At 41.8% G+C, this 14,111-nt stretch overlaps 1 protein-coding gene across 5 annotated transcripts in view; it reads left to right on the forward strand.

Annotated features, from left to right (window-relative positions):
* MGAT5 (alpha-1,6-mannosylglycoprotein 6-beta-N-acetylglucosaminyltransferase) overlaps positions 1-14,111 on the forward strand; it is a 336,584-nt gene that overhangs the window by 204,324 nt on the left and 118,149 nt on the right. For all 5 annotated transcript variants that reach the window (XM_023259272.2, XM_045033706.1, XM_045033707.1 and 2 more), the window contains 2 exons: positions 10,002-10,073; positions 12,475-12,636. In XM_023259272.2, coding sequence (XP_023115040.1) covers positions 10,002-10,073; positions 12,475-12,636 — 234 coding nt within the window. The remainder of the gene's footprint in view (positions 1-10,001; positions 10,074-12,474; positions 12,637-14,111) is intronic.

Consider the following 14,111-nt stretch of genomic DNA (forward strand, 5'->3'; position numbering starts at 1 on the left):
TTTGGATTTATGGGCTGTGTTGGCTGCTAGAGATAACTTAGAAATGGTGTTGCATAGACTAATTTGTCAGAGTGGGCAGCGATGAAGAATTGACTGTTTCGGTTGCGGGAGAAAACCTGAATGAAAAAACATAAGTAACATTTTGGGACAGGTCAGGGAGTTCTTTAAAAATATCACTAGACTGTTGCCTGAGAATACCAACACATACCTTTTAAACGTGTAACCATTTGAGATGGGAAATCCCCTTTCTGTGAGATAATATTTCTTGGCAGTAAAGCAGGTGGCAGAAATTTATGATCTTCTTCTTTCTACTTTTTGAGCTCAGCCTTTACTGGTACCTTTTTCATCCGTGTGTTTTCGCTGCTCTTATTACCTGAATTCTAACGCATCCTTAGAAAATTGATTTTTTTAAAACAGTTCTTGAGTCTACAGCTCAGTGTTTGTCAGTCACCCTAACGGATCTGTTGGTTCTGTGGGCTCAGACTCCCCCACACTCCTCCAGGCTTATCTTCTTGGTGACGCCTCCTGTTGGTAAGTTTCACATACGACATCATTTGTGCTTAGAATTCTTGCTCTGCCTGCCGCCTTAACAAAAATTAGAAGGGAAAATTCCAAGACTGGCAAACCCCACACCAACACCCCTTGGCTCCTTCCTTGAAACCCATGTGTCAGACAGGGCTTCAGTGCAGTCGCCTCCAATTTGTGTTTTGCCAACTTTTCAATACTGTCTCTTGCCATTTCTATTGCATGCCAATAAAATCACTGTAAAATTTTTATGTTTTGAACTTTTTTAATGTGGAAAATTTCAAACATACCAAAGAGAAGAGTATAACAAAGTCCCATGTACCTATGACTCAGTTCAGCAGTTGTCAATTCATGGCCAATTTCATTTACTCCCTCCGCTGGTCCATTATTTTGAAGCAAATCCAAAGGTCTTAGGATCTGTGAATGTTTCAAAATGCATCTTTAAGACTCCTTGAAATCCTGAATCTACTCCCAGTGTAACTGATAATAATACCATCTTATATCTAAAATTAACATAATTCCTTAATATCATATAGTCCCAGGTTAGTGTTTGCATTTTCTAGGCAATCTTGTAAATTAAAGGTTATTTATTTGAACTGCGTTTCAAGCAGTGAGCATGCATTAGAGTTGTTGGTGTCTCTAAAGTCTCTTTTCAATTTTAGGTTTCCTTCCATCTCTTCCCCCACCCCCTTTTTTTTCTGTTCGTTTGTTTTGTTTTTAAGAAACTTCTTCATTTGTCTTAGTTTGTTTTACTCTGAATTCTGATGATTACATCCTTGTGTCATTGTATAATCAGGTTCTCTCCCCACTTTATTTCCTGTAAATTGATAGGTAGGTCTGAGACCTGATCAGAGTCAGACTTAATTTTTTTTTTTTTTTCGCAAAACTTCTCCATGGATGGTATTGTTTACTTCTCTCAGGAGGCACGCAGTGCCCAGTGTCTCTGTTTTTATGATGTTAGCACCTGTTGATGATTGGCACCTGGGCTCATTAATTCATTAGGGGTTCCTTCTTAATATACCAGGAATACTTGATGAGGAGAGGTGACCCCTCCTCTAGTATGTAGTTGCCAGGAGAGGCAGCTCACATAGGAACCATTGTGTCTCTCTTGGTTTACTAACATCTTCCATTGGGCCAGTATTTTGTTTGTATGCTTTTTGGTTTTATCATTATGAAGTCATTGATTGAAACATATTTGATATGTTCAATCTACTCCAATTATTTTCTTACTGGTTCTCAAACTGCCCTTTCTTTGGCCAATGGGAGCCAATTAATATTGTCTTCTGAATCCTTTTGACATGACTCTGATGGTTTCTAATAGTTTTTATTTATCTAGTATGACAAAATCTTCCAGATTCATCCTACACAATTTCTACCCTAGACCTGGAATTGGCCATTTCTTCAAGAATCACTCGTTCCTGTTAGTAGGAGAGCACAGTTTGGGTGCCAGAAGCCTTCATTGCTCTCGGGTTTTGCTGGGTGCTGGGGGATATAACAATGAACAGAAAGGTGAACATTCCTCATTAAGGTTATGTTTTATAGGGGAAGACGGCCAAAAGCAAAAGTAAAATATATATCTTTTAGATTGCAATAAGTGACGTAGAGAAAAATAAGACAGGAGAGGGTACTAAGAAGTGCTTACGAGGAATGATGGTGTCGGTTTTATTTTATTTTTTTAAGGTTTTATTTTTAAGTAATCTCTACACCCATCGTGGGGCTCGAGCTTACAACGCCAAGATCAAGAGTCACATGCTCTACCGACTGACACGAGCCAGGTGCTCTGATGGTGTCAGTTTTAGATAGACCAGTAGGGAAATGCCCTACTGGTCTGATGACAGGATGATATTTGAGCACCAATTTGAAGGAGGTGAGAGAGTAAGAGGTGCACATGTCTGGCAGAGGTGTTAAGTGGGCAGTGGCAACAATAAGTGCAGAGGTCCTGGGGTGACCATCAACATCCATTATTTATTTTTTATTTTTATTTTTTTTTAACATTTATTTATTTTTGGGAGACAGAGACAGAGCATGAGCAGGGGAGGGGCGGAGAGACAGAGAGAGACACACACAGATTCTGAAGCCAGCTCCAGGCTCTGAGCTGTCAGCACAGAGCCCGACGTGGAGCTTGAACTCACCAACCGCAAGATCATGACCTGAGCCGGAGTCGGATGCTTAACGGACTGAGCCACCCAGGCGCCCCTAACATCCATTATTAAAAACAAGTGCGTGGAAATTAATCTCTGGGGAGATTTTTGTCTCTTGTTCACAGAAATAATGGTGTCTGGCATACATATTTATTGAATGAAATATTTTATTTAAAGGCTTTTTAAAAAAAAGGTAATAGAAGTTTTATTTGTTCTAACTTCTCCCAGCTATTACCTTTCTAACCTTGAGAAAAATGTGAAATTTGTAGCATTGAAAATCTGTTAAAACATTAAGTTTGAGATGTGAAGCCAGGGGTATTTCAAACACTTATTAACAATTGAAGATAATACTCTTTCATATTAGACGTATGAGGCGTTGCAGGGGTTCAGATTGGACGGTTAGAATGGAATGGACCAGTTTTATTAGAAGGCACAGCTTTTTTGCCCATGTTTTATTCTCACTGTCACTTTAGCATTATTTGCCTGGAACTATGCCTCAGGCAAAATTGCCCATGAACAGAGAAGAGGAACTCTACCAGCATTTAGAATGTGACTACTTGTGTAAATTGGGTGCCTTTGGCTATCAAAGTGTGATGCAGCCCAGTGGGTCCAGTTTGCCACTGGGCCTTGCACAGCAGGAAGCATGCCTGGGGACAGCTGGTTGGTCATAGGAAGCATGTCAATGCGTCTCCGTGTGGTTGGCTGCAGAGGAATTCATTTGCTGCCTCTCCTGTGTGAAGGAAGATTGACGCTGCTTCTCCTGCAGTGATTTGGGATGGATTTTTGAAACTCTATGACATGCTGTCTTTAGCACCTTACTAGTTTTTGGCACGTGGAATACTTACTGTAGCTTCGGTTTAAGTTCTTACCCTTCCCTAACCACCAGAGAACTATGTTGGATTGCTCAGCCCTTGTCTCCCTCTTGCACATTGGAACTTTTTGCTGAAAACATTCCTGCCTCCCTTGATAGGGGGCAATAGCACCGTATTCTAGAAAACACATGAGGCTCCATTGCCTGCCTGGATACAACTACCTGTGTTGCCTATAGCTTTCCATCTCGTTCTTCTTCACTGAGATCAAGGGAAAGCCTGATCAAGTCTCACCTGCCTTGGTTGTATTGTTGGAAGGTTCTCATGAAGTGATGAAAATGGGGAAATGCCACATATGTGGAAAAGCATATCCTCATGAATATCTTTAGTGCTCAAGTCATGTCTTTGAATTATTCACCACTCAAACTGTGAATATAATTTGCACAAGTAGTGAGTGTTCCAAGGGGAAAAAAAAAAAGTAGAGTAAGGACACAGAGTGGCCAAGTATGTGGGTCAGGAAGGCTTCTCTGAAGAGAAGTTAGAGCATAGTGTGGAAGTAAAGGACTGACATACGGAACTCTCTGGAAGGAGGAGTGTTTCAGATGGAAAGAATAGCAAATGCCCAAGTCCTGAGGGTTACCAGGTAAAATACAGGGTACTCAATGATAGTTGAATTTTGGGTAAAGAGTAATTTTTTTAAAACTCTAAGTAGGTGACAAAGACTACATGGGACATACTTGTACTTTTAAAAAATCATTATCTGAAATTCTGATTTAACTGGGTATCCTTCCCCCACCCCCAATATATACACATGAATCTGTCAAGCTGTGTGAGGTAGGAATGTTCTGTTTGGACTTGCCAGGATGGTCTCATGTGTAGAGAAGGGGAGTGAGGCAGGCAACGTAAGGATTGAGGTGAAATTCTATAGGATCTCGGTATGAATTCTGTGTTTTATTCTAAGTGCAAGGAGAAAGCCACTGAAGGGTTTGAGTTAGCGTAGGATGTGATCCAATTTAGGCTTTAAAACAATCACTCTTGCTGTACAGAACAGACGTTGGGGGCAAGAGTTGCCAGCAGGGAGCCATTCCTGCTTTCATTGCTTTTATAGCACTTGCCACACAGTAGGAGCAGAGCAAACTTGTTTTGAAGGATTTTATATAAAAGATTTAGGCAATAATATTTTAACATTGAAGAGCGTGCTTGCGGGAGTGTAGGACACAGAGGTCTGGTTTCTGGGCACATCACGTGGGGATGAAGCATATAGGCTCTGGGGCAGGACAGATGGCGTATCAGTCCTCAGCTGTGGGTCCTTCCTGTTCTGTGTCTTCATCTGGCATGATAAGCGGCCTTTCCCAAGGGATTATTTGAAGACCAAATGAGGTAATCAGGTGCTTATCCTAGTGCTTGGCTCCCAGGACAGTATAGCTTTTGTTTTTATCCTTTTTTCCCTCGCCTGTCCCCCATACACAACCATTTTGAACAAACAGTATGGCCAAAATATTAATCAGCTCAGGTGTTTCATGCAGAGGACCAGTCTGGAGAGCTAAACCACTTACTGATGTGTAGACATCTTTGACCATTTTCTTTGGCATTTTGAAACTTGAGAAAGGGGAATGAGTGGGGTAGGGAGTGGGATAGAGAAGTCTTTTTTTTTTTTTTTTTTTAAGTATATATCTGAATGAGTAACTTGATTTGATATGTCATCAGTATGACAAATGCATGTATGTATATGTGTGTGCCTATATATGTATAGTCAGTGTATTAAATGAATAGATACATAGTCAACTATATCCTTTGGATATATAACCAACTGGCCCCATAGGATGATGTAAAATTATCTTTTCCAGATCTTAGAGTTTAATCAGTCGGATTACAAGAGGTGAGTGGAGCCGGCTCCTTGATTTTGTAGTTGAGAACACTTAGAAGCCAAGTGGTTTAAGGTTATATGCTAGTTGTTGGTAGAGCTGGGCACAGAATTCATTTTGGCTAATTCCACATTCAGGGCTCTTTCCCCACTCAGCAGCTATCTGTTCTCCATGAAGGTTGACCTTTAAGGATGGCTGTAATGTGTCCCGGTCAGGGGAGAGGCAGGCCACATTCATCACCCACCCCTGCAGCTCACTGGTGAGCTTACCTCTGGAAGTCCCCAACCCCTTGGAGCCTTGATTTCCTCACATGTAACCTGGTGATGGTGCGTGTGTCACAGGGCTCTTCAGGGGTTCAAATGATGTAATGCATGCTAGCTTATTTGTTTCTTTCCCCAGAGACCTTCACTTATTATAAGCCTTCAGTAAATGTATGCTTGTATAATGTCATTCCTTTAAAAATTATTCTATTAATAAACATTCATTATAAAAAATCATCGTGTGCAGATTAGCATAAAGAAGAAAATGAAAAGCACCCATAACACCATCATCCAGAGATAAGCTCACCTTTCTTATGCACTTTTCTCATTTAATTTTGATTGCACTTACTATCTGAAAAATACAGCATGAAATTCTATATGTCAGTGATCCATTAGAGCAAAACACTTCACATTAATCACAAGAGAAGAGGCTGTAACAGTGCCTCATCATTATTCTTTCAGAAGAGTAGAACGTTACTATAAAGAGTTATACCAGTTATGCATAAATACATGCATCTGTGTGTTAAATCTCCTATTAGTTTTTGCTGTAATCTTATTACTTCTTTTCTCTCTTGCAAGATCTAACTCAAGGGGCACCTGGGTGGCTCAGTCGGTTAAGCATCCAACTTTGGCTCAGGTCATGATCTGGCAGTCTGAGTTCGAGCCCCAGGTCGGGTTCTGTGTTGACAGCTCAGAGCCTGGAGCCTGCTTCTGATTGGTTTCTCCCTCTCTCTCTCTGCCCCTCCCCCGCTCATTTTCTCTATCTCTCTCTCTCAAAAGTAACCATTAAAAAAATAAATATATAAAATCTAACTTGAGTTGTAAATGTATCTACCAGCAATTTCTTTTTTCTTAAGTGTAATGAATTGTCCATTCTACTACAGACCTTGAAAGTAAGCGTGACCTACTTGAGACGTTGAGGGCCTTTGTTTTTATTCACGTTGTGTGTGATTAAGCTGCAAAACCTTCTCAGGTCAAAGAATTTTACATCATTGGGAGGGGGCATGTCAAAAATCAAATCAGTTAATTTTGTATCTCCTCATTCCAGAAAGGTGATATATAGGTCCCTCTCTGTGGAATACATTTTAACATTCCAAATTTCTAGCATGGTTGGTCTTTTTCTGTTTTTCCTTCCTCTTCATTTTGTGGCCTGAAGATAGTATGCTAAAAAGATTGGTTCTGTGAAAGGAGTTTGCCTTCAAATTGAAGGTTATTTGAGTAAGGTTTGGCTCCTCTATTGATTTTTGTGTGCCTATTGCCATGAACTCAGGTGGTTTTCAGTTCTTAGACGTGCTGTGGTGATTTGCGGACTATCCTTGGAAGTGGGAGTGAGGAAGAGCTCCCCCAGTGCCCAGGAGCCAGGCAGGGGTGGGAGTGGACAGTGCCACATCCTGCGTTCCTGCTCCCAGGGCAAATACAAAATCCTGTCCCAGGGAGGGCCCCCAGGGTCACAGTCAGAAAGGTATGGCCAAAGGAATGGGTGGGAAAAGGGAGCAGGCCGATGCAGGCCCTGAGGGTTCTGAGGACAGAAGAGTTGGTAAGAATGATTTGGACTAGAAATCATCCACAGCAGGAAAGCGGTGGGCTCATGCTGGGGTCCAGCTTTCTTGGTAGGATGCCCTGCTAGGGGGTTAGACTCCTTAAACGGCCCCAGGTAAATCAGGCAGAAAACAAAATTAGGGATTAGGAGGTTGAGTTATTAGCCTTGAGCAAGATTTTCCCTGAGTGTTATTAATGACACTCTTATTTAGGAAAATGTTGCTCATTTGAAGGCTGTTTGTTTCAGTACTTAGAGTTATTGCCAGTACTGGCTTGCTTCCAATCTTGGTAATCCTCTGAGGTTTCAGGGGGAAAAGAAAGTGTTTTTTTCTCCCCATGGAGAAATAGGTTTATGTATAATTTAATTATTTTGTTGGCCAGTCACCCTATCACTGTGTACAAAAAACAGCAACCTTAAAACCCCACTATCTTCATTAGGTGTCAAGATGTTCATGATTGGTTTGTCCTCCATTACGAGTGAACATGTAGCAGAAAGATGCCTTGCTAAAAGCTACAATCCACTGACTCCATATTCTGCACTTTCAGGGATGCCCTTGAAGCCTTGCAAAATATTACCCAGTGATTTAGTGTAACAAGAAGTGAGATGGGTGATCAGTTTCAAAGAGGAATTAAAGTTTTGAATATTCTGTAGCGAAGTCATATTTCAGAAGATCACCTTGGACAGTATTTTCATCAGAGGGAGTTTTGGAAGGTTCTTTTTAGGACGGAAGAGTGAGGAGGGAATGTGTTCTCCTTTATCAGTATCTCGTCTCGCTAATCCCTCTCCTTTTGGTTGACTTTCTTTATTCATCGTCTTGTTTCATCTTTCCCTATTATGCTATTTGTGGGGAAATTTTTTATCCTGACGTGTTTCCGTGAACATTTTGTGACTGACTTAGTGTGAGGCTGACTTCAGATCTGTGCTCTGGTTGCTCGTCATCCTTCTTGTATGATGAGGACGAAGCTCTCACAATGGAAAATGCTAGCTGCGGTCCATTCGAAGCCTTCACGTTGCAAATATGCTTCATAGCAATGTTTTATTTAGTGCATTTACAAAAATTTAATTTGAATTAAATAATTCATTCTGCTCTAAGAATACAAGGTACAGATGTTTGCACTGCTGCTGGGACCAGCTGAGGCTTCATCTGCTTGCAGGCTGCTTTTCGGCTGATTTTGCCTCATTTTTCACATTTGTGGAGCTCCAGATATTGCTTCTCCTGGTGATATTGCTGTAAGGTCTCCGTAATTAGACACGGGCATCCAAGGCAAGCTAGTATTTTCGTATTTTATGAGTAGAAGCCATTTCAGCTTTCCTCCTGGGGAGTCCTTTTGAGTCTCTGAAGTCATTCACAAATATGGTAGAGTCTAATTTTATGCCACAAGAAAAAAAAGAGAATATTGCTCTTTTCCTATCCAGGGATTCCACCCTCCCCCAAGCTTTGTTCCCCTCCACTTACTGCTTTCACTTCATTTGCAGCGGCAGATGGCTTTATGCAAATCACCCAGTTATTTTGGTCATAGTAAAAATCACCTTGCATTAAGAGCAATTTCTAGATTAGGGAAACTGCTGTGTTTATTTGAAAACACACCCAGGGCTGGAGGGCAGACCATCCCGACCGAGCCTGTGTCACTGACCTCCAAGGCAGTGGCTGTACGTGTACCTGCCTGCTCGCTGGCCCCTCCGAGTGACCCCTGCCCACTTGCTCTGTTCCTACAAGTCCACCTCACCAGAGAAAAATTGTAGAAAAAAATACTTTACATGGCTCTTTCTTAGCCATCTTTAATAATCTCATTGCATATTTGAATTTTTTTTTTCTTCAACGTTTTTATTTATTTTTGGGACAGAGAGAGACAGAGCATGAACGGGGGAGGGGCAGAGAGAGAGGGAGACACAGAATCAGAAACAGGCTCCAGGCTCCGAGCCGTCAGCCCAGAGCCTGACGCAGGGCTCGAACTCACGGACCGCGAGATCGTGACCTGGCTGAAGTCGGCCGCTTAACCGACTGAGCCACCCAGGCGCCCCCTCATTGCATATTTGTATGTGGGTAACGTGCCACCTTGGAATTGTATGGCCAGCAAGATTAGTCAGTGCAGTTCTCTTTTTTCTTTTATTAGAAATGGTGATTTTTGCCTACTTTTCTTCCATAACCTTTTTGAAGTAATTTCTGTAAAACCTTTTCCTCTTTCCCCCAACTCTCTCAACTTTTGTGCATTTGACAGAGCAGTCCATCTTCTAGAATGGCTCTCACAAGATTACTGAGGTGTTTTTTTTTTTTATCCTTTTTCCTTTGATCTCTTTCTCCAATAGTTTTTACCATCTTCTTCCTTGAGATGAGATAGTGTGCAATGAACAGCCAGAAAATGAGGGAAAGCCTTGATCAATTAGCCTTAAACGATCAGCTGCTTTCCTAATTCTGAGATAAAAGATTGAGCTCCGTGCCTAAAATGCCCTGCTGTTTCCTTTCCAGACATGCCACAGCAGATAATGAATCATTCCTGCCTTCCATTCTCATTCCCCTGCAATCTCAGTCTTGTCCCTTTCTGCTGTTAAGACCCCCTCTCCTTCTGGTGGAGACACGTGAGGCTTACCCGGTGAAGGAATCAGTCGCTGTGAAGTACTTTGAAGGACAGATGTAAAGTGTGGACTGTGGGCTCCACAAGACCTTTGCTATTATTGTTTCGTCTGAGGGGGCACCTGTCTCTGTACTACTAGCTGAAATCATGAAAGTCTGACTGACAGTAGTAATAACCACTTAAATGTAGTGCTCACCATGTGCCAGGAAGGGTGCATGGTGCTTTGTTCATACATGAATTCATTTCCAGGTGAACCAGCATACTTAATGTCTCCGATGTATTTTTCAGGTTGAAAACTGGTGTCCTCATTTACCTTGGAGAGCAAAAAATCCCTATGAAGAAGCTGATCATAATTCATTGGTGAGTTGGGATGTTGGGAACTAGGCTTACAATGTGGTTCTGATGCTAAGTAATACGTGTGAACTCTTCTAGAAATGCCAACTGTAACCTGAAATAATGGTAAACTGAAGAACTTGTTTCCACAGGCCTGTGCAAATTTGGATGGTCAAATCAGTTAAGCCGTAGTGTCTGTTTATTGAGCAATTCTCTGAGGGTTCCTGAGTGATAAGCTACCCATAGGAATAAGACCTGGTGCCAGATGTGGGGGCGCTGTGTGACCTAATGAAGGTGATGGTTGAAAACAATGTCCGCACCTGTGCGAATGCTGAATGACAGTCCGGTGGAAATGAATGTGGAAGTGATGATCTTAGCCTTCAGGGCTTAGGACGGGTCCACAAAGAGACAGTGTCTTTAGAGCTGAATTCCAAATGATGAGTGAGTTCATAGTAGATCAGGGAGAGGAAGGTGTGTCTGATGTGCAGCAGAAAGGTGCACGTGCAAGAGTTGGTTTTCAGGGAGTAGAGCATGGTTCAGTGGACAAGGCCATAGGGGTTTGGATGAAGATGTTTGGGGGGAAGATGAGATTGAAAAGATCACGAGTGACTGTGAAAGGTTTTCTGTGTCACCCCAAAAGCTTAAGTCTTTATTCTTTAAACCAGGGATCAGCAGAGTTTTTCTGTAAAAGACCAGATGGTAGGGGCGCCTGGGTGGCTCAGTCGGTTAAGCGGCCGACTTTGGCTCAGGTCATGATCTCGCGGTCTGTGAGTTCTAGCCCCGCGTCGGGCTCTGTGCTGACAGCTCAGAGCCTGGAGCCTGCTTCGGATTCTGTGTCTCCCTCTCTCTGACCCTCCCCTGTTCATGCTGTGTCTCTCCCTGTCTCAAAAATAAATAAACGTTAAAAAAAATTTTTTTTTTTTTTAAAAGACCAGATGGTGGGGCGCGTGGGTGGCGCAGTCGGTTAAACGTCCGACTTCAGCCAGGTCACGATCTCGCGGTCCGGGAGTTCGAGCCCCGCGTCAGGCTCTGGGCTGATGGCTCAGAGCCTGGAGCCTGTTTCCGATTCTGTGTGTCCCTCTCTCTCTGCCCCTCCCCCGTTCATGCTCTGTCTCTCTCTGTCCCAAAAATAAATAAACATTGAAAAAAAAAAATTAAAGAAAATAAAATAAAAAAAAAAATAAAAGACCAGATGGTAAATATGTTCATCTTACCAGGCTGTAAGATCTCTGTTGGAATGGCTTAGTTCTGACCTTGAGTGCAGAGGGCAGCATAGACAGGATATAAATGAGCAGGCATGGCCATGTTCCAGTGGAACTTTAGGTTACCAAAATAGGCAGCAAGGAGGTTGAGGATCTGGCCCCCAAGCCACAGTTTGCTGACCCATGCTGTAGACTGTGAGAATCTTGGGAGATGGCTGGGTCAAGGAGGGATCAGGTGAGTTTTGAGAATGAAGTGTGATGACTCCTGAGAGAGGGAGTTAGCATGTTCTACATGTTAGATGAAATAAATACAAGTGTTACTGTTTTTCTGTTATTTCAGTCACTGGTTGTATCCAACTACATTAGAAAAATGTTCTTCCTGGCTTTTAAATTATTCTGTCCTGAATTTTAAATTGTATTTATTTTTAAATTTTTTTTAATGTTTATTTATTTTTGAGGGAGAGACAGAGTATTAGTGGGGGAGGGGTAGAGAGAGAGGGAGACACAGAATCTGAAGCAGGCTCCAGGCTCTGAGCTGTCAGCACACAGCCACAAGCGGGGCTTGAACTCACACACTGCAAGATTATGACCTGAGCCGAAGTCAGATGCTTAACCAACTGAGCCACCCAGGTCCCCCCTGAATTTTAAATTTTATTTAGCTGTGGTAGGAAAATGGTACTCCTGGCTTTAAAGTCCTTAGAAAATAATGAACTTTTGTTTGTTTGGAACTGGGACAAAACTGTAAGATGAGCATTTGTCCCCTGCTTAACTTTGTGGACACAAGAAGGCTTTTTGGCACCCCCATAATGCCAACAAGCCTGTTATGAATTGATTTTACTTTTTCCTGGAGTCTGCTGCCTCTCAGTAGATCCAAGGGGTGATAAATTCGGGTGTGGAGAATTTCAAGGTACATCAAGCATACCATTTGTAAAAAAAAATAAAATAAAAAGGCATTTTAATATAACTCAAGGCTTTGCAATGACTGTGCTGCCTTTCTCGATTTCTAATTTTTTAATGATGTCCCTTACAGCATATCAGCAGTCAGGGGCCTTTCGTTTGTAATCCTGGGGCCTTAAAGTAGAGCTGTGCAGCAGACAAGCCTCACTTTTGAAGCCCTATATTTAATTGACTGTCTCTTTCAAGTTTTCAAATGTCACATCATGACAACTATTATGCTTTCTGACTTTTTATCTTCTGTTCATTTTTTATTAAATTTCTGTTTCTAGGCGGAAATCCGTACAGATTTTAATATTCTCTACAGCATGATGAAAAAGCATGAAGAATTCCGGTGGATGAGACTCCGGATCCGGCGAATGGCTGATGCATGGATCCAAGCAATCAAGTCCCTGGCAGAAAAGCAGAATCTTGAAAAGAGAAAGCGGAAGAAAGTGAGCTTCTGATTAATTCAGTTCAGTTAGATGCCAGTTTTCTTTTAAAATCGGATTTTGCTTGGAAACAAGACTAAGAGGAATGTCATGTCTCCAGTGATATTCCCTCAGGGCGAATCTGCTCAGCGTCTTGTACAGCCATTTTTGGGCTTTCCTCTCCCCAGTTAAAATAATCCTGCTTACCAGGGACCAGCACACATGTTTCTTGGGTGAAGCCAAGCAGGAATCTCTGCCTGTAAGATTTCCCTCTGAACCATCCTGACTGTCTCCTCCTGTGGCATCAGGAGACTTAACCCTCTTGGCTCTACCCAGGTACAGCCTTGGAGAGCGGGCTGTTCCATTATAATGGCAGTCTCCTGTTTGGGGTATTTGTCAGTTCTGGGGTTTGGGCAACAGGTAAGTTCCACTGCTGCTACGTTGGATTGGTACTTGGGCTTATGTTCCTGAAAGAGAGAGGTGCTGTCAATTAAACTAGAGGCAGTTTGTTTGAAGTTCATGAGGACTTGATTCGAAAACCTCTGGAATAACCCTGAGCGTGAAGGATTTTATACTCTGTTAGTTATAGGTTCAGTGGCCTTGGCTTTAGATTAACTGTTCAGATGACAAACAGCAGAGCAAATTAAACAGTCTTTAGTATCCGCATATAAAAATTAATTAAAAATGACTTTGGTATTCCTAATTTGACTAATTTGATATCCTCAAGAAAAGGAAATACAGATGAACTTGCGGAACTCCAAGTCATACTTTATTGCTTCCATTTAGTTTAGATTCCTTGAGTTTATGAGACAGCAGTTCCAAATGTTCAGGTACCAAATAGTCCTCTGTAGAAGAGTATGAGGTCCAGGGGCGCCTGGGTGGCGCAGTCGGTTAAGCGTCCAACTTCACCCAGGTCACGATCTCGCGGTCTGTGAGTTCGAGCCCCGCGTCAGGCTCTGGGCTGATGGCTCAGAGCCTGGAGCCTGTTTCCGATTCTGTGTCTCCCTCTCTCTCTGCCCCTCCCCCGTTCATGCTCTGTCTCTCTCTGTCCCAAAAATAAATAAACGTTGAAAAAAAAAATTAAAAAAAAAAAGAAGAGTATGAGGTCCAAATTCCAGGTGAGCTGTGAGAAATAGAGTATTTTTATATAATCCTATGCAATAATCTCTAGGATATATTGTTGGAGCAATAAATATTAGGTGGAGAAATGTGAACATTATTTTTAAAAGGAAGAATTGTATATATCTTTATACCTACAAGTATACGTAAAGTTTTGTACATACGCACACATGACCTATATATAGTATTACATTTATGCTTCCTCATATTGTTAAAAATAGAAGGATAAACCATGAAATTAAAAGGAAAGGAGATGGATAATGGTGTTGGTTACACAACATTGTAGATGTATTCAATGCCACTCACCTATACACTTAAAAATTATTAAAACGTTAAATTTTCTGTTTGCATATGTTGTACCACAATAAAAAGGGTCGTAT

Source organism: Felis catus, chromosome C1 (genome assembly GCF_018350175.1).
Source record: "Felis catus isolate Fca126 chromosome C1, F.catus_Fca126_mat1.0, whole genome shotgun sequence".
NCBI classification, from domain to species: domain Eukaryota; kingdom Metazoa; phylum Chordata; class Mammalia; order Carnivora; family Felidae; genus Felis; species Felis catus.